The sequence below is a fragment of the Phalaenopsis equestris genome, unplaced genomic scaffold (genome assembly GCF_001263595.1).
Source record: "Phalaenopsis equestris unplaced genomic scaffold, ASM126359v1 Scaffold000240, whole genome shotgun sequence".
NCBI classification, from domain to species: domain Eukaryota; kingdom Viridiplantae; phylum Streptophyta; class Magnoliopsida; order Asparagales; family Orchidaceae; genus Phalaenopsis; species Phalaenopsis equestris.
The window spans coordinates 1,088,267-1,110,030 of record NW_018164682.1 but is presented as its reverse complement, the minus strand read 5'-3'; the positions used below and the strand labels follow the sequence as shown (position 1 = coordinate 1,110,030).

At 31.2% G+C, this 21,764-nt stretch overlaps 1 protein-coding gene across 1 annotated transcript in view; it reads right to left on the bottom strand.

Moving 5' to 3' along the window:
* Positions 1 to 1,364: 1,364 nt before the first annotated feature.
* The window catches only part of LOC110024059 (26S proteasome non-ATPase regulatory subunit 1 homolog A-like), a 44,617-nt gene continuing 24,217 nt past the window's right edge, over positions 1,365 to 21,764 (bottom strand). Inside the window, exon 14 of the mRNA XM_020723791.1 lies at positions 1,365 to 2,002. Within this exon, the coding sequence (XP_020579450.1) occupies positions 1,688 to 2,002 (315 nt within the window). The 3' untranslated portion in view covers positions 1,365 to 1,687. The remainder of the gene's footprint in view (positions 2,003 to 21,764) is intronic.

Below are 21,764 nucleotides of genomic sequence, written 5' to 3'. Positions count from 1 at the left end.
AATGCCTTCATTTTTTGAACTTCTTAAAATGATGTGCTAAGTGAGGGTTTGATAGATATTCACTTCAGATTTTAAATTCAGCTTATATCACTATAATATGGTTTTGTGAACTGAATTTTGAGCACACTTCAAATTGAACATGGAGCTGACTTATATATTTTATTGAAAGAACAAAAAGCTGAAAAACACAACATAATGATATTTGATTGAACAAACATAATTGTTGACATCCATAAAGCATTGATTAATTAATTTGAATTTTTCTACTAAAAAAAACAAAGAAATTTACATATACACCACACAATGTTTATGTATTTATATATCTAACACACAAAATTTGATATTTATACCACACATGTTTATGAAATTGTACATTTCACTTTAAAAAAAATAATAATGATGGTGATATTTTTAATGTGATGTTAAAAATTTGAGTGATATGCATCTAAAATATGAAGGTTTAGTTGTTGGATTTGTAAATACATAAGAATGGTGTGGTAAATTTCCCTAATAATAATATAAGTGTCCCTATAATTCAACATATCAATGCACTACCACCATACTGATAGCTTTAATCAATTCCATGATAGAATATCATCACTATATGGGTGAACTACTAAAAGTTGAAGGGAATACCAGCAAGAACAGAAAAGAACAATATGATAATTTAAATATGGCAATCACATTATTGTGTAATTTAGAAGTACAAAGACAATTTTGCGCATTCATGCTACATGACCAACTTTACATTGTGATCTTTAATCTTTTAAGAACATTTTGCTCTAAATTCAATTTTGGGCCAATCTAAATTAAAATTGAAATAAAAATAGCATATAATAGGTTGTTTCCCCCTTCACACGACAATGGCACATTTTTCGTGTAGCTAACTAATATTATACCTGGGCATTGTGCTGGTGGCCCGACAATATGCTCACTTAGAATCGGCTGGCTTAGTTGTGAAAGCATAGAAATTTGGCAGGCTCGAGCCAGCTTTGACTTTGTCAAAAGCCAGCAATAGCCAAACTTGGCATGCCCACATGAAGCCCGACCCAAAAGAACTAATTTATTTGGCATGTAAAATATATACCTTACATAAGTATAAAAAGGTGTATTGTACTTTTGAAAATTTGGATGATAGAAATACAAAAAAATAAAGTTTGGGTGAGATACATAAACATGTAGGAATTGAATAGTATATGTAAGTAAAATGCCCCTAAGAAATAATAATAGACTGCATCATTCAAAAATCAAAGTTCCCACATGATATGTATGGTAAAGTATTGTCAACCTATAAGTTGCCCATAATTGAATACCTGAATTGGATTAGACTGCAGCCCCAAATCAAACTATGGCTTCCCATGAACAATTCGAAAACAAAGTTTGCCAAAAAAAGGCAGATAATATTCGTATACAAGTACATCTCTCAAAATGGCTACAAAATCCAAATAAATAATATGGAGAAAAACACAACAATAAATTAAGAACCCAGAACTACAAATCATTTCGCCCCACCGGCAGCCTGTAGAAAATTTTTACGACATTAAGAACAAAATCCGCCTGATCTAAAGCCAAAGAGAACAATGTCATCACACTTTCATTAACCAAAGCAGTTTTCGTAAACCTGTGAAAAGATGTTCTGCTGGCCTGAAAACAATGAAATGGGACAAACTCTATCGAGCCCAGTTGTCTACGCAGATAATTCAAAGGGTTGCGGGGGCTGAGGCTCCTCATCTACAGTCATGGCTGACGGTTCGGAGCTTTGTTGAGCGGCATTTGAAGAGGATACATTCGACGGGGCATCGGTGAGAGCGAGAACCTCGGCTTCTGCCGGCTGTAGATCTCTCAATAGAACAAAACCCGAAGGTGCGAGCTTCACCGGTACGTATCTGCTTCCCTCCAGGAATCTGATGTATTTTTCTTGTGCGGGTACAACCCTTGCGGGATTTGTCAGCAGTTCGAAAGAAGGTTCGGATTCGGTCTTTTTCTCAGAAGCATTGCTTGCCTGAAATTTAATAAATAGGCCTTTATGAGAAAATGATTAAGAAGATAACATTTCTTGGAGCTCATGTTTACCAGCAAAAGATGAACGTCGTTACAAAGAATCTTTAGATCTATTGAAGGGAAGTAGTATGTAATCAACAACAAAAAAGTCATTTGAAAATTTCATTACAGCATTCGGTTAAGCTTTTTGTTTTAATAAAATACATCAAATGATCCTATTAAAGCTGCAAATAAATAAAGAGGACACGCATTCCCCCACAAATGTAGTGGTTCGGAGGATTTCTATATGTAGATATACACTAATAAAGGTTCTTTCATGTTGTTATTGGTTTCATAGAAGATAGCAAAGAGTTGCAAATATAATCAGCAACAAAGAATCAGAGAGATAATCAAGGAACGCAACTTGATGCGAAGAGAATAAGATTGTATCCAGGCAAGCAACAATGAAGAGATAGGTGATAATACTTCGAACAGCAAAAGGTGAGTTGATTTTTCAGGATAATGACTTGAAACGAGGTCCTACAAAAATATACAGCAACAACAACAAAGCCTTAATCCCACTGCATGAGGTCGGAAAATATACATAAAAACAAATACAACAACAATAACAACCACCCTTTATCCCACTAAGTAGGGTCCGGTACATGAATCTTTTTCTCCATTGCGTCCTATTGAGTGTTATATTGTTATTTAATTCTAATAAATTAAGATCACTTTATACAATATGCCCAAGTCTTTCTAGGTCTAACTCTGCCTTTTGCAACATAAGGCGAATCTAAAACAACTACTCTCCTAATTGGATCATCAGATGGTCGACGTTTAATGTGACCAAACCACCTAAGACGACTCTCTCTAATTTTATCCGCCACAGGAGCTACACCAACTCTATCACAGATGTATTCATTTCGCATTTTATCACCAAGTGCCAAGCCACTCATCCACCTAAGCATTCTCATCTCGTATAATAACAAATACGTGCTGGGAAAAAAAAACTAAACAAATTAGAAGTACAAGAGCTTTTAAGTTCTTGTATAATAAATCTTAAGAACAAAAAATGATTGTTAGGAGATAAAAGAAAAGACCAAGGAATGAAAATCTAGTAATAGGACTGAGAGAACAAGAATTTTGATCACAATGGTATAGATAGTAAAGAAAATTAAATTCTATCAGGTACACATGATACTGAAGTGGTTTATTACATTTGTTTAAGACAATCTATTTATAGAAACTTCTAAACTTGGAAACAATGGAACCTCAAAATTCATAGTAATTTTGATTAATGTGATGATTAACATTTCATACTCTTAAATCAAAATTTCATCATACTTAAAGTTGGTTTATATGCAATATGCAACTTTTTTTAGCATCCCATTTCACTTGAGCAAATGCTTAAGACGATATTTAGTGCTTCCAATATTAAGAGCATTTAGTGCTATAACTTTAAGAGCATGTAGTGCTTTAGTAATATTGCATGTAACCAACAAGCAGGAGCCAATGATGCATGTGCACATGGAAATTAAAAGGCATTCATTTTTCTAAAATTTTCCCTCAAAAGATATATCCTCATAACAGTTCTAATACAAATATTTTGCATTTTTTAAAAAAATTTACTACATCTAACTTAGAATAATGTATGCCTAAATAAGAACAATTGTCTTCTCGAGCCTAATCCATCAATTGGAGTCAATTTTGTTAGCAAATTTAAAAGTTTTTGAGGTACTCTTTCATCACATAAATGCCCAAACGTACTTGTCCATTCTAACCAAAAAACGTCAACTATGCACACACTTGTCAGTGCAAAGTAATGCATTGTAGCTCAAAGGTCCTCATAAAGTCATTAAGGAACAATTTACACTATTTAAAACATAAAACAAGATAGTTTAATACAAGTTTTTGTGGTCAGGGGAGAAGAATAGGATACATTGGGCTGCTTGGAAAAAAATGTGTAAACCAAGTTCAGCTGGAGGTTTGGGATTCCAGGAGCTTCAACATTGTGCAGAGATCAATTCTACTATGCTGTGGCTCAAATTTAGAGCTGGAAATTCCCTACGGTCTGATTTTATGTTTCATAAATACTGCAAGGGGAAACATCCTAAGTATGCTTCATATAATGCTGGTGATTCTAAAATATGGAGAGTTATGATTAATGCTAGAAATGGGGCAGAAAAATTCATCTATTGGGATATTGGAAATGGGCAGGTATCTTTTTGGCAATGATTGCTGGTGCTTGGAGGATATTTCCTCCTTGCTATAAGGAGAATATGGGTGATGATAAGGTGGCAAATTGGTGGTGTAATAATAAATGGAATTTGGCTTTACTTAATGATTTGGAGGGAAAGAGCTGTGCTATGGCTATATCCAAAATCCCAATTGATGTTAGTAGGAAGGATTGGATGGTGTATAAGTTCTTTAAGGTTAATTCCCTATCTAAATCATTATATTATAATCTCTACTCATGGAGGTCTGTAGATTGGCGGAAAAACATATGGCATAAATCATTATCACCTTCTGTCCTTTTTTTTATGGAGATTATACCATCAACTCTTGCCACTTGATGATATAATTAAACTAAAAGGTTTAAAAATTCCTTCACAATGCATCTTATGCAAATGTGAGGAGAAATCTGCTCACCATTTATTTTTCAAGTGTCATTTTGCTTCAGTTTGGAATATTTTGTGCAATGAGTTAAGTATGGATTTAGCTTGTCCTGGTGGTGATAATCTGAGGGATTGCTCATCTTACCGGGGAAGGAAATGTAAACACTTCTTTAATTTTCTGCCTTATATCATTTGTTGGTTTCTCTGGATGTGCAGAAAATCAGTTAAGCACCATGGAGAGGTTCCTTTGGCCACGGGGGTGGCTGCTAAGGAAGAAACTTACATTTTTTAAATAAATAAGCATGGTGATTACTGTGCTTTTTTTTTTTCTGGTAAGAGGCTGGTAAGAGGATATTTTTCTGAATTTCTGAACATTCAGTTTATAAGTTGGGACTTGTGAAAATGAAAATTCAACAGGTTGTATGGAGAAAGCCTCCTATTGCGTGGATGAAAGTGAATGTGGATGGTATCTGGACTTTGGACTGTGGTGGTGCAGGTGGGGTGTTTAGAAATGAATTGGGCGAATGTAAATGCTTTTTTGCCTACCTTGTGTAGGCTGACTCTCCTGAGGAGGCGGAAATGTAAGCCATTTTCTTTGCAGCCAAGATAGCAGCAATATTTAGTTGGAACAAGATTCACTTTGAATCTGATTGTGCTGCTGTTATTAAATATATGAATTTAGAATTAACCCCATCATTCTTTATACGTTTTAGTTAAACTTAATAGAGAGATCACAACTTTCTGATCAAAATAATGCTTCTAAATTTTTGCTCAATCGTCATTTCTCTTAATTTATGGTTTGAATAATAAGTTTGATTTCCAACATTATTATGATTCTAGATACCCTTTGGCTCATAGATGAATATGACATATATCCATTACAATCATCAGACATCTTATTAGTCAAAGAATTCACTAAAAAGTTTTATTAAACACAGAAGTCAGCATCCATAATTCCTTAAAACTGAGTAGATATCTCATTATGGCCTATAAATTTATTAGCATGCATATTCATCCAATCTAACCCTACTTCGTATTCAGATGAAACAGTGATACGATTTATTATTCCCTTTATTCCGCTCTTCTGAAAAAATTTTGTTCTAAGAGCTTTTATTCAACTTCTTAAAATAATATTTTCATACTGCTCAGCCTGATAAAAGCTTCAAAGCTCATTTTTCTTGCTTACATCTAACATTTTTTTAAATTCTCATATCGGTACCCAACATTTTATAAATCACCAAAAACACTACGCCCTAGTCAGCGATTACTACCCTTTTTATAATTCTTCTCAATCCCATTCACACGTTACATGTCAATGATATTTAGCTTCATGCCTTCTTATTAATACAATTCTCTTCTTAAATAACCTTTGTAACGTCATACGCGAACACCAAGTATCCTTTCAACATAAAATAAAGTAGAAGGCAACACCAAAAAAATTCTACCATCATAGAAAACTTGATGTTCCTTCTAAAAATATTCCATCCTGATGATTAATTCTTTAAATCATAGGGGAGAACTATTTTTTAATTATAGTCATTGAGCTCTACAATCAAATTTAACATTGCGATGTCTTCTCATTTCAGCCATCATTCACGTTCAAAAATAATTATTGCGCTGTTGCTCGGAAAAATGGTAGGGGATAACCGCAGTTGCTATTAAGATTCATAAAGTTATCAATCAAAATCTATCAACACAACCAAATCTAAATAGTATGACTTTTTTTTTTTCCTTAAAACACTAAACAACCGAACTAGTTTTGGGCCAAAAAATAAGCAGCTTAATTTGAGAAAATTGGAAAATAAGTACTTCTATGGCCAATAAATAAAAACACAAATAAAGAATTTTCTTTCATAAAGGAACTAATGTTTTTAATTAGAAGCTTATGATAGGTGCAAGCAAACAAGGTCAATTACCTGTTTCATGATACGGTGGAGAATCCTTTACAAAGAATAGTCATACGGCTTTACAATTAAATTTGACATTCTGATGTCTTCACATTTCAAGTTAGCCTATCAAAATAATGTTACAAAATAATTACCATCCCTATGCTGAAAGGAGATGGCGGGGCAATGGCGGCAGACCTTATCAATATTTCATGATCCTATCATCTAAAATTTATCAACATAACATAATCTAAGTAGTGAACGGAAATTGATTTTTTTTTCCCAGACCACCAAGTCACCTTTGTGGGCTGTAAAAGAAACTACATCACTTGTGAGAACTCATGAAAGTAATTCAAGATTAAGTAATGAATAATGCATAAAGCAAAAATTATGCCGTCATAAAGAAATCGATCTAACTCTGAGGCTTCCAATGACAGCTAGCACTCATGATTAATCACATTTCCAGATCATGAGAGAGAACACTTTATTAAGACAGGCATCGGACAAAAAAAAAATTATTTTCTGAAGTACTTTACAATTAAATATAAAGTCGTCATTTCTTCTAACTTTGGCTCAACATATTGCCTGGATATTTCAAAATAGCCATCACCATTATGCTCAGAGATGAGGAAGAAATGATTTAAGACCAAATCATGACCCATGATTCCCTCATTCAGAAACTATTTGCATAAGCCAATATAAATAGTAGACAAAAAGTTAATTCGAGTAAAAGATCACAGTAGCCCTGGACTATTTGGGGTGTATTCACTTTGACCTAAGATTTCGCCAATTTAATTCCTCCACTAATAAAAAATTAACTCTTTTAGACCTAGGCAACTTTTTGGTCCCTCAACTCTATTGATCAAAATTAAAACAAGGAACAAATTTGTTCATTTTCTCTTTAATTTTATTTTGACCTAACTATCCTCGTTAGCTACGAAGCACAATTACGTACACAATACATAAGCAACATATGACATAGATACAACATGAAATAACCACACAACAAGAATAATGTTCGCTTTTATAGTTAATAATATAAAATGTAAAATCAAAACAAAAAACTAACACTTTTAAATTAAAAAAATAATACACAATGAAATATAATATCATATACTTCCAATAAAAAAGCTTAACAACAAAAGAAAAACTAAAAAATATTATTAAAATTAAATTAATAAAAACTATTAATTGTCAATTATGAACAAAAAAAATTGTCATTGTCGAGTCCTAAGCCTTAGATATGAAAAGTTAAGGGTTGTGTTAGGTAGTCAACAACCAACATAAATTTGTCAAAAAATCATGACATGAATTCTTTAAACCCTTGTATAAATACTAGGACATCCTCTGAAAGCGACGCGTCGTAAGACCTAAGCACAGTGAAAATATGCAAGGGCAGCTACACCAACATCCGGGTGTAGTGTTAAATAAGCAACAGTTCCCACATTAAGGGCGAATGCGAGTAGCGAAGCTAGTTTATGAAACTAATATTAGGATATGATCTTGGAATATATGTACTCTCATACATAAATTAATGAAATTAGTTAATATTATAGTTCATAGGAATATAAATATTTTATTTATTCAAGAAACTAAATGAGTTGGAAAAAATGCTAAAGAGATTGATAGATTAGATTTTTAACTTTGATATTCAGGTCGGAGTCGCACTAGAAATATTGTAGGTGTAATTATATATAAGAGTTTGAAACATAATGATGTAAAAACTAATAGAATTGAAGATAGAATTTTTGCCCTTAAAATTGTTGTTGATACTAAGATTTTTAATGTTATAAGTGATAATACTCCTCAAGTAGGTTTAGATATAGGATCTAAAGAAAAATTCTGGAATGACCTAGAAGAATTAATACAAATGACACTTCTTAAAGAAAAATTTTTATTGGAGGAGATTTAACCAGACATGTTGGCAGAGTGATAGATGATTTTAGAAAAATTTCTGGTGGCTACGGTTTAGGAGTGATCAATGAAGAAAATAGAATCATAGTAAATTTTGTTTTAGGGTCTAATTTTGTTAATGGTCGTACTTTATTTAAGAAAAGAGATGATGTATTATTACTTATAAGATTGGATGTAATAAAACACAAAAAGACTATTTTCTTATGAGAAAAGTTCATCTAGAATGCAAAGATTGTGAGGTCATTCCAAATGAATTTAAATACTCAATATCGATTATTAATTTTGGATTTTAAAATGAGAGTTGTAAGATAAAAAATACTAGAGATTGTTGTTATAGAATTAGATGGGGGCACTAAAAGACAAATAAAATTATTTTTATGAGTAAACTTCAAAATTTCAAGATTTGGGATGTTCATAAAGAAGCAAAGTATATATGGAATAAAGTAACAAACACTATTAAACAAGTGACAAAAAATATACTTGGAGAATCAAAAGAAAAAAAAATACTATATAAAAAAATAGCTGGTGGTAGAATAATAATGTGCAAAAAAAGATAAAATATAAGTGTTACAAAAAATGATTTAAATGTAAAAAAATTAGAGAATTGGAAAAAATATAAGGTGGCTCGTAGGGAGTAAAGAATTAAGAGAATAATTTATGACGCTAAAAATTCTGTTTTTAATGGTTTTTATAATATATTAGATACTAAGGAGAATGAAAAATATATGTATAAACTAGCCAAACAAAAAGAAAAGTAAAGTTAAGATTTAGCTTGAGTAAAGTTAAGATTAAATATGAAAATCACAAAATGCTTTTCTTGGAAGAAGATATTCAACAAAGGTGGGTGAATTATATGAGAAGTTTTTCAATGAAGTTTCTGAAAATACGATATGATCTTAATGTCATTAATAAAAATAAAATGTTTTACTTTTACAGTCACATTAGTAAAGAAGAAGTTGACGATGCTTTAAAGAAAATCAATAGGACCTGATGATATCTCAATTGAAGTGTGAAAATAATTTAGGAGATTTGGGAGCTTCTTGGCTTACTAAAGTCTTTAATATTATTTTAAAATTTAAAAGGATGTGTGACGAGTGGAGGAAGAGTATTTTGGCCCCCATTTTTATGAATAAAGGAGGTGCACAAGAGTGTGCAAATTATAAAGAAATTTGATGTGTCATATTTTAAAATTATGGGAGAGGGTAATCGAACATAGGTTAAGATGTGATACAAAGATTTCTCATTATCAATTTAAATTTATGTCGGGCAGGTCTACTATCAGGTCTACTATGGAATTGACTATGGAACCTATACATGTATTGAGAGGTATGATGGAGAAGTACAGAGAGAATAAGGAGCATCTACATATGATTTTTACTGATTTAGAAAAAGCTTACGATAAGATACCAAGAGAAGTCCTTAGGAGACCTCTAGCGAATAAAAGTGTTGATATGACTTATATTAAAGTCATTAAAGATAAGTATACTAGAGTTGTTGTGTTCGTACATAATTATGATAGACCAAGTATTTTTCTATTTTAGTTGCATTACATCAGACATCGACTTTAAGCACATATCTTTTTGCTTTAGTTATGGATATTCTTACTGGACATTTATAGGAGGATGTACCTTGGTGTATGTTTTGCGTTGATGATATCCTTCTTGTGGATAAGACTAGTGTTCAAGAAAAATTTGATTTATGGAGGTCTACATTAGATTCTAAAGGTTTTCGTTTGAGTAGAACTAAAATTAAATACATGGAATGTAATTTTAGTAGCAGCTCTAGTGGAAAAGTTGTAACAATGTGTGTTCAAATCATTAGAAAGTGTGAATGTTTTAGATATCTCAGGTCTATTGTTCAAAGTAATGGTGATATTGATGAGGATGTTAGTAGTAGAATTCAAGTTGGTTGGTTCAAGTTGGTTGGTTGAAGTGGAGGAATGCATCGGGCCTATTGTGTGATATAAAAGTACCACTCAAACTGAAAGGAAAATGTCATAAGATGGTGGTGAGACCTGCTATGCTCTATGACGCAAAATGTGCAAAATGTTGGCCTTTAAAAGAGCCTTTAAAAGAGAAGCATAAAACAAAATTAAGTGTTGCAAAGATGAGAATGCTTAGGTACACTTAGAGACAAAATGTGAAATGAATATACCCATGATAGGGTTGGTGTAGGTCCAGTGGCGGCAAGATTAGAGAGAGAAGTCTTAGATGGTTCCGTCACATTAAACATTGACCTTTTGATAATCCAGTTAGGATAGTAGATGTTTTAGATTCGACTGATGTTAAGAAAGGCAGAGGCAGTCCTAAAAAACTTGGGCATATTGTAAAAATATGATCTTAATCTATTAGAATTAAATGAAAACAAGACACTCAATAAGATATAATGGAGAAAAAAATGTTTCATGTAGTTGACCCCACTTAGTGGGATTCAGGGTTGTTATTGTTGTTGTTGTCAAAAAAACACACCAACATTAGTATCAATTAATTATTAAATCACACACACACACACACACACACACACACACACACACACACACACACACATATATAAGAACAAAGAAAAAAAGGTAACACCAATGTCCTCTTCAAGATAACCACATGAAATATGAGCATATCCACACTCAGCAATATGATCATGACCAATATTAGCACTCAAATCTTCTTTAAAAGAATTCACACCTTAATCTAGAAAAGGGTATCCAAAAGTAGGCTCATTAAGAGAGTGATTAGTGAATTCAAGCATTTTAAAGTCATTCACTATAGTTAATCTTCCCAACCAATATACCACATCTAAGTCTCTCGTTAAGCATATCTTAGGATCCTCTTAGAAAGTGAAAATTGGTGTGCTCATACACCGAATATTCATCCATCATGTTTAATCCATCTTCTGTCACAATAAGATAAGAAACATGTTTTTTAATGGCAATTTAGAAGACAAACAATGGAATCAAAAGGAAAAAACATCACATACCATCTACCAAGTCTCTATAACCACAGCTCCTATAAAAACAACGGAGCCATGAATAACAAAAGTACAAATCAAAAGAAGCTAGGAAATGTTGAATTCAACATTGCACTCCTTCAATATTAAAAAAATATATACTTTCAAATATCTGCTCCGCTTATTTGATTTTTTCATGTCTTTATATGGAGCAACACAATTTGTAGCCTCCTTTAGCCAAACATGGCTATAATATTTAACCCAAAAAAAAATCTAATAATTTAAACTTTAGTATTGATAGCTAATAAGTGACACAATATTAATTACATGTTATCTTCGATTAAAGAAGTGAGCTAAGCAATCAATAAAGTGCTTTTTTGCTCCATCTTTGCATAGGAACACCATACAACTTACAAAAAATGGATTCATTATCTCCCTTCAGATAATGTGATAATTCTATTTCATCGTTCAATCATAAGATCCCAAATGTTATATTATACACAAGGTGCAAAAAAAGTTAATCAGGATCAGATACTCTAGCATCACGAGTGCTGGCTTTTGTAAGAGATATAATACAATCAATTTCATCGCACCACAAATCATCTTATATCTTCTCATTCAAAAATTTGGTCTTATCTAAATCCTTCCCTCGATACATGTTCTACTTGTACTGAAAAGCATATTATTGGCTGTATAAGAAAAAAACTTAAAATAAAATGGATTCTTAGTTGAATTATATGGATACGTGATTTAATAGAACATGCAAGTTATTTCTTCATGAAATTTACCTTTAACATTAAAACTAACAGATCTCTTTTTATTTTGCGACACAAACCCGCATATGCTAAGCCTTGAAATCAAGACCTCAAAGATTAAAAATAAAATCTATTTTAAGTTGACAATGGTCCAAGTATCCTCCTCTTTTTTGGATCATAACACTGCAAGGCTCCAACCACAATAAATTTTCACTTGATAGATGGTTAGAGTGAAGGCTTTGCCAAAAAGAAAGACGCTTCTTAAATGTCATTCTTCTTCTTTCAGTCTCTCTACACCTACATGTTGTTTTGAATGTTATAAGAATACTATCTTGGGCAAGATCAAAGATTCTTAGTACTTTCCCTTACATTTTCCCTAGCAATAATATTTGAATTTTGTAGTCCCTCAATCTATAGCTCATACTTCATCCAATTTGGTAACATACTTTTACGAAAGAATACTAACATCATAGATTTTACCGAATAGATCACTAACTAAATTAGAATACATTCTCCTAATAAGAAAATAAAAATAAATAAAAAATAACTTAAATTAATAGATCACCAAAGGAAAAAAAATCCAAAATTGTCACTATAAAAAAAAACATAATCAACATTATTTTTCTAAAAAAACTTAAATATCCTTTTAAAATCTTAAGAACAAAATAAAATATACTTTGGATTCAAAATTTAAGTTAGGAGAGGAAACTCGAGAAATTTAAACCAATGGCATTTATCCATACATAAGCAGAGAGAAATAAATAGTTGGATGCTCAGCAAAGAAGCAAAGTTAGCTCTCACATGGTCGGCAAAAGAACATGCAAGAGCTCGCACTCATGAGCAGAGCTTAATGAATAGAGCATAGCTTTTGATAACAATAAAGAGAACTTAACGGATCAAACGCCAAAGTAAGATCATGAATAAGAACAAGAAAAACGATTTGAATGTAAAAATACTAAACTATAAAAAAAAAAAAAACTTGAGAATGTTACATCTATAACAACAACAACAAAGCCTTAATCCCACTACGTGGGGTCGGCTACATGAATCCTTTTTCTCCATTGCGTCCTATTTAGTGTCATATTTTCATTTAGTTCTAATAAATTAAGATTATTTTTTATACAATAAGCCCAAGTCTTCATAAATCTACCCCTTCCTTTCTTAACATAAGTCGAATCTAACAGATCTACTCTCTTAATAGAATCTTCAGATGGACGACGTTTAATGTGACCAAACCATCTAAGACGACTCTCCCTAATTTTGTCTGTCACTGGAGCTACACCAACCCTATCCAAAAATATTTATTTCACATTTCGTTTCTAAGTGTAAAGTCACTCATCCACCTAATCATTGTCATCTCGGCAACACTTAACTTAGTATTATGTTTCTCTTTTAAAGGCCAACAATCAGTGTCATAGGGCATTGCAGGTCTCACCACCATCTTATAAAATTTTATTTTCAATCTAAGCGGAAATCTATAAACATCGGAAAAAAAAAGAGTTAAAAAAAGTATAAAATTAAATCAAACCGTTTTGTAAACCGAATCATAACACCAGGAGCAACACTAAGATGTGAAATAGTCTCTGTTGTGCCCCAAATATGCTTTATATTGGGTTGTGTTCGGAATTTTAAAATTATACAAGTCGTACATGTTGAAGTTGAAAATAAATTGAACTACTTGACAATGTGCTTCTATCCATCAAACACACCTTTGTAATCTAAGAATCAGCAAATATTGATTTTGTTATTAATTCATAATTTCTTAATTTATACTATCATAACAAGAAACCTCTTGAGAAAATCAAGTTCAGCTATTACGTAATCACCAATTTATTATTGTTGACAAATAATTGAACAACTTGAAAATGTAACTCTATCTATCAAACTCACCTTTGTATCTATGAATCAACCAAATATTGATTTTGCTATTAATTCATAATTTCTCAAATTACATTATCATAAAAGGAAGCCTATTGTGAATATCAGGCTGCCAACAAGAATCACAGATTTATTAATGATAATTTCCATAAGTTTGAACTATAAAACTCCATATTGGTTAGTTCCAAATTTATATAATTTATCATATCTAATCTTTTAATCATTTAAGTTTTTTCTTTATAGTTATCTGATCATTAGAAAAAATATATATTATCTCTCTTTGCTTTGCATATTCTTGGGAGAAAATTTTATAAAACCAAATAAATATCAATTTTAAAGTTTATTCATCTTTGCATTTTTTTTGAAATTAATCATTAATCCTTTAGGGTTTTCACCTTGCGGGCTACGACAACTGACAATGTCAACGTTCAGCAAAAGAAGCGAGATGAAAGCGACGGCTTGTGCGAATGCCCAACGAGGTGACGTGAGGAAGAGGACGCGTACTGGAGAGCTGAAGCTTTGACTGGGTGTGCTTGGCATTCGCTCGAAAAAAGTAAGGTTCGTTTTATATTTTTAATCAAGTAATATGAAAATTAATATATATATATAAAGCTTATACTTAAATAATGTAAAATTAATAGTTAATTAAAATAAAATAAATTATTTCTTTGTATATATGTAATAACATAATCATTATAATTAATTTATATATAAATACACATGTTAATGTTAGTTTTGCAATTTAGAAGAGTCGACGTCAAGGCAAATCAAATGACAAATTAATCGTCATCAAGACAAGTACTCATGTTCTTGTACTATTTTATTTCTTCTAGACCAAATGCATTTATTTATACTATCATTAGTTATATTAAAATTACTGCAAACTTGGGATTTTGAATTATAGTGATTTTTTGCTTATGTTGTAGGAATGATAAGTGTGCACAACATTATTTAAATTATTAAAGATATTAATTGATTTATAAGTATATTAACGGCTATGCTAATGAAAAATAAATATTTATTATTATAAAATGATATTTTTATTAGATACTTGTGTGTGCATGATTGACTATGATGGAGCTACCCTTTATTGGTACTAGTGAAGAATACTAAAATATCCATACTCGTAAATGAAACAATATATTGACATTGATGTGTCTTAATTAACACAATTTTTAGACTTTATAGATATATAGAATGAAATTAGTATGTTATTGATATAAGATTCATTGAATAACATCTCATATATTTATATTGATTTATTAAAAAATTTAACTGACATACATATTGTTTTCTTTTTCCATTATATTACGATAGTTTAGGAGTACAAACATTCACTGACTTGTTTAGCTCACTGTAATTTTTAATCTAACTTTTCAAGTTACTTTAATTAACTAAAAGATGAATGACAAAAAAAAATGAGTATAAAAGACGCCAACTAGTAACAAGATAAATTTTATTAATATTACTTTAATTTAATTTGATTAGTGGTCCTTTTATATGTTAATAATTAGTTATAGAAAATACGTATGAAAAAAATTTAACTATCAATGTCCGACTGTTTGTTCCCATCTTAATTAATTTCAAGCCCCGAGCTGAGTCATGATATATAGATTAGGATAATGTGGTCACAAAGTTACAACAAGATCTAATAGAGTTCTTCGCCTTCCTGAGAAGAAGCTTTGTCAAAATACAACTCCCAAACCCATTATTTGTTCTTCAGGAAATCATCATTTAAAGGAGATTCTAAAAGAAGCGGAGATGTTGCTAAGAAATCAGCTAGAGCCTAACTTTTCACAGCACAGAACAGAAAAACAACTGTATCAAATTGCAAGAGTATCATAGAACATCTTGCTTGTCTCCCAAACAGCGCAGTTCAAGTCATCAAATGTTGTAATGGATTAAACCTTGAAATGAAGTTAACTTCATGAGAAAGCATATAATAATGTAGTTTATGAACTGAAAAGTTTAACGCCAAAAAAGGCTTCTAATTGAAAACTATTTTAGCTCCTCCGATATTAAACAACTTAAGTAATATAGAGCTTTTTTTTTATCCTTATCATTGATTCGAGATAACAGAGCTCCGAAAGAGTCGTCTAATGTTGTGTTGTATAGTATCAACACTCTACCCATGACAGGGGCTGCTAGTACGTACGCCGTCATAAAATATTGCTTCAAGCTTTTAAAAGCATATTGACATATTGTCCCAAGTAAACTTGGCATTCTTTTTGGTCAATGTGGAAAAAGGCTGACACCTACCATAAATATTAGATATAAAACATCTAAGATATGTCAACCTCCCTTGAAAGGATTGTAATTGTGTTAAGCTCTAATGGGGTGGCATTTCTAAGATAGATTTAACCTTCCGAAAATCATATTTAATCACATTCAAATCCTAAAACTTTTTTAGAAGTAATACCAAAGAAGCACTTCAAATGATTTATTTTAATATTAGACTGTCCTAACCTCTTAAAGACAATTCTGAAATCAAACAAGTGGTTTTCCTTTTCTTTATTTTTAACTAAATCATCCACAAAACACACAATTTGATTACGGATGAGTTCATCAAATTTTTAATGAGTTCATCAAATTTTTAGTAATGACCAGCTCATATGTGTCACTGGCATTTTGAAGACCAAAAGCCATGAGCTTCTAACAAAAAATCCTGATGTGTCCAAAAAGTAATGTACTCTTCTTCGAGTGTCATCTTAATCTTATTGTAACCAGATGATTTGTTCATGAATGAGAACGGTTGTGTAAGAAGAAACAATGTCGACCATGAGTTCTAGTATAGCGAATGGAAATTTATATTTAGGACATGCTTTATTCAGGTCTCGAAAGTCAATGCATACTTGAATCTGATATTTTTTCTTCTTGACTGATATTGCGTTGGCTAACCAACTTGGATATTTTTCCTCCCGAACAAAACCAACTTCAATCAATTTCTTGACTTCAACTATAACTTGTTCAAATTCAAGGCATGTGTCGAGTAGCTTGTTCAATAAGAATTATTTAACTTCTTAATGATGGGCAAGGGGAGTGAAGGATGAGTGAAGAAAGGAGAGTAAAATTCTATGTTGCTGCTCTAAATGTAAAATGCGTTCATTTCGACCAAATGTTTGACTACCACAAATCTGAGTGAGGTCACGAGAGAGCAATATTAAATTATTATATTCAAAAACAAAGAAATTGTTTTTTTTAAATTAAAGTATTTGACATTTTCTTGAATGTTAATTTAATGTTAGCAATTGATTAATGTTTTATAATTGAATAGGGAAAAGAATGATGATGAGGGTTGAAGAAGCAGAAGAAGAATGGGAGAACTAAGACTCGACTGACGAAAAGCCAGGGGAGAAAGCAATACATTAAGATGATAATTCCAATGAAGTACTTAAAGTGATGAGTGTTTAGGACTTTTGATTATTTTTTATTTATATACAACTATGGATGATTTATGACATTATGTTAGAAACAATAAGAATGAAGTCTTTTATATTAAATTTAATTTATGACTTAAGTATATATTTTGAGTAATTTATCACTTTTTATCATTTTATGATGTTAATATGTTTTAATTCAAATATTTATAAATTATGATGCTATTATATTTTTTTTCCTTTTTATTTTGATAACACTATTTTCAAATTGTGAGGCTTATGCCTCGGACCGCCTCAAGGTTTACACCCCATCTCACGAACAAAAAACATTTCAATATCTAATTACGCAATTTTAAACATTGGTCATTATAACATATTTTATGATTTTATTCCACACTTTTTGGAGCTCTATATTTCAAAATATAAAAGAATTTACATGAACTTTACAAGTTAATTCAAAGAATTCTCATGTTTACATATACGTACTTGCCACATTTTTTATATAAATTTCATTGATGGTTTTATTAGGAAGCTTCACCATGCCTTTTACCATTTCAAAACCATGAGGGAGTATGGAGAACTAAGGGAAAAAGAAATGGAGAAAGAAAATGAAAGCTTGATTTTGAGGGTTCTAGCTTGATGTTTGTGTGACGGACAATTTAAAAAATTGACCAACTCAAAATAGGCGATCGTTATCAAAACTCTTATTTCAATGATTTTGCATTTTATTTTTTCCAAACTTTAAGTTGTCCAAAACATGCAAACTTTGTGATATATTTCCATTTTAGAAATTTTCGCCATCAAACTTTTAATATTTTATTGCCCTGCTTATTCGGCATATTTTAACATAAATAAATTGAATTTTCATCGAGAATTTCTTTTGTTTGAGGAAGAAGTCCTAATTTGAGTTAAATAAAATTAAATAAAAGCATAATTAGAAATGTATATTATGAAATACTGACACAAGAATGATTGAATGCAGACTTAATGTTAAATTTCTGTTTTGGTTGGTGCATGTAGTTTGATGAATTGTTGCATACTATGAATTTTCCCATTTTGTTTTACATGCAAACTTAATATATACACCGTGATGTTGAGTATGTTATAGTTGATTAAATATGCTACAATATTATGAAATGTGTATACACAAGAAAACCTGGCTATTGTGATTCAGATTAACGGGCTAACGAGCTTTCTTTTAAATGGGGTTAACTTGATATTTGTTAAGAATCATAAGAGATGAATATGATATGATATGAATGTTAACAGGCTAGAAGTGGCGATTCCCGTGCACTATGTCAAATAAGTGACTGTTCTAATAGTGGTTATTGACATGATAAGATATGATATATGTTTTACTATGGCTGATAAGAAAAACACTACATATCATTAGCAAAAGTACCTAATTTGCATATTATATATGTGCTGAGAATTATACTTACATTATGATTATTGTGATTTTACCTTATTGTGATTTACATGCCTTATAGTATATGTATACATGTTTAGTGGCTTGCAAACTTTCTTGTATATCATACATGAGATGATTATGATGCAATCATGTATATTTTTCTTGTATTATTGTGATCATACATGTAACCATGTATATTTTTCTATTTCATACATTAATTTTAGTTGTAGCCTTTGTGTAACCTACTGAGTTGTTCACTCAATCTTATTGCATTTACATGTTTCCAGAGAATAAAAAGTATCAGGTGGAGTAAACTGATAGTACTTGCTGATAGAAATACATGTTATAAATGTATTTTGCAATTATGATAAATCAATATATTTAATTAGGATTATTAGAAAATCATGATCATTGTATATAAATATTTTTGATGTAAACAGTTTTAATATATACTAAAAAAATATGATGATGATCACTCCGTGTAATGAAAATTAGAAGATAAAAACATTATTCCAAATAGATCTTTGTCTAAATATATGTTGTGTATTCGGCTTGGTGTAATATAGTAGCATATATAGATTATATCAGATTGGGTCATGAGAGGCAACCATAGCATGTTCAAAGATCTTGCCAATAATGATTTGCTTAAAAGTTCCTAAGCTTTCCATTCTGGCTAGCTGGTAGAAACCAGCACCTTCGCAGCAATTTCAACATCCATCAACAGCATTAAAAATGGGGTGCACAAAATGTTGTGTAAATCTATGAATCCAAGGCCATGTTTCCAAACAATGGTTTATTAAAAAAAGCAATATAGAACTGCAAATTTTGTCCGTCGATAATACCTTCCCTCCAGTTTTCATGTCTTCCATTCTTACCTTTTACTTTAAAGCAATTATTCTGTGGAAGAGATCATTGCCACTCGTTCTTTCGGTTTATTTAAAAAACGTCTTAAAGGAACTCTTGTACAAGAATTATATCCTACCGCTTCTATTGCATGCACCCCATCTGTGTGTCTAAAGTCTAGGAGAGTTTCTGTGAATTCTAGAAGGGAAACGTTATCATGAAGCCACTACATCTTTTAAACCAGGTTCCCTACTTATTCTAACTGAATCTTTATATTTAATTATTGCGAAATATTTACTGCTTGGTTCTTATATCGAGTTAGTGCAGGAGAATTTCAAATTTTACTCATAGCCAAGATGCATGTTGCCATTCGTTCTTAAATTCAAAAAGCTACCCTATATTGGGGTACAAGAGGAGCAAATTGTGGAAAATCTCCCTGACCACCCCGAAATAGTTCAAGGCTATGAACCTAGGATTCTTTCGTGATGAACTAGTGATCTACCTTTTGATTCAAAAACAAGATTACAGTTTTTGTAATATTACATTCTTGATTATTATGTGGTATTGGCTGCACTAAGTTTTATTCTATTAACATCAAATTTAATTCTGAATTGAGGTATATAATTTCTTTATTTATTTCATCACTTTCCATTGTGAGTTTATTTTGTAGCAGCTTTTTATTGCTCTGATGTCAAATTTTGGTATCAGAACCCAAGCTTAGATTGCCTACTAGGAGAAACCCATCTCGTCAGAACCAATAACAAGTTATGGAAGAAATAAGTGGGAAAATCCAATAATTACAAACTAGATTAGCAGCATACGAAAAGCATGAAAAAGAATATCATTCAATTCATTCGGATGATCCGCATTTTAAAATTAATTAAATTATTATTGTAGCTTTCATTTCTTGATTTTTTTTTTTGTCCAGCTCCATTTTTTCTCTTTTGACCAAAATCCTTAATTTTGATAAAATTATTAGGACTTAAATTCTTAAGATTTAAATTTTTTTTAACTAGAATTTTTCAGATTTATAATTTCTTTTTTTATAGCAACAATCTAATTTTGCTAACTTAAGCAATCACCGACTAATGCCCCAATCATTGTAATTCCTAATTTAAAATATATATAAACTTTAAAACTTTTATCTTCATAGTTTTTTTAACTTAAAATTTTAAGATTTATAAATATTTTTTTACCAATGCAACGCAATCTAATTTTAATAAACTTGAGCAAGCTTGTGATTAATGCCCCAATAATTACCCTTCCTAAATTCAACTGTATCTTTGAAGTTGACCGCAATGCTTTCAATGTGGGTATTGACGCTATAATAAATCAGAATGGATATCCAATTAGACATTAGAGTGAGAAATTGAATGAAACACATCGCCAATACGCTACCTATAATAAAGAATTTTATGCCAACGTTCAAGTTCTAGAACACTGCCGTTGCTGGTCCTAAGCCCGGATGCGAAAAGTGGAGGGTTGCGTTAGGTAGTCGACAGCCAGCGTAAAACTTATCGAAAAAATCATGACATGAATCCTTTTGATCATTGTGTAAGTGCTAGGGCGTCCCCTGGAAGCGACGCGCTGTATAGCCTGAATACAGTGAAAAGTGTGCAAGGGTAGCTATACCGGCGCCCGGGTGTAGTGTTAAATAAGCAAGGGTTCCCACATTACGGACGAATGCGGGTAAAGAAGTTAGTCCATGAAACTAATGAAACTAATATTAGGATAGGTTCTTGGAATATAGGCACTCTCAATGGTAAATTAATGGAATTAGTTGATATTATGATTCATAGGAAAATTAATATCTTATGTATTCAAGAAACTAAGTGGGTTGGAGAAAAGGCTAAGGAGATTGATAATTTAGGTTTTAAACTTTGGTATTCTGGTAAGAGTCGCACTAGAAATGGTGTAGGTGTAATTATAGATAAGAGTTTGAAAGATAATGTTGTAAATATTAATAGAGTTGGTGATAGAATTATAGCCCTTAAGATTATCATTGATACTAAGATTTTTAATATTATAAGTGTTTATGCTCCTCAAGTAGGTTTAGATACAGAGTCTAAAGATAAATTTTGGAATGACTTAGAAGACTTAATACAAATGATACCTCTTGAAGAAAAAAATTTTATTGGAGGAGATTTAAATGGACATAT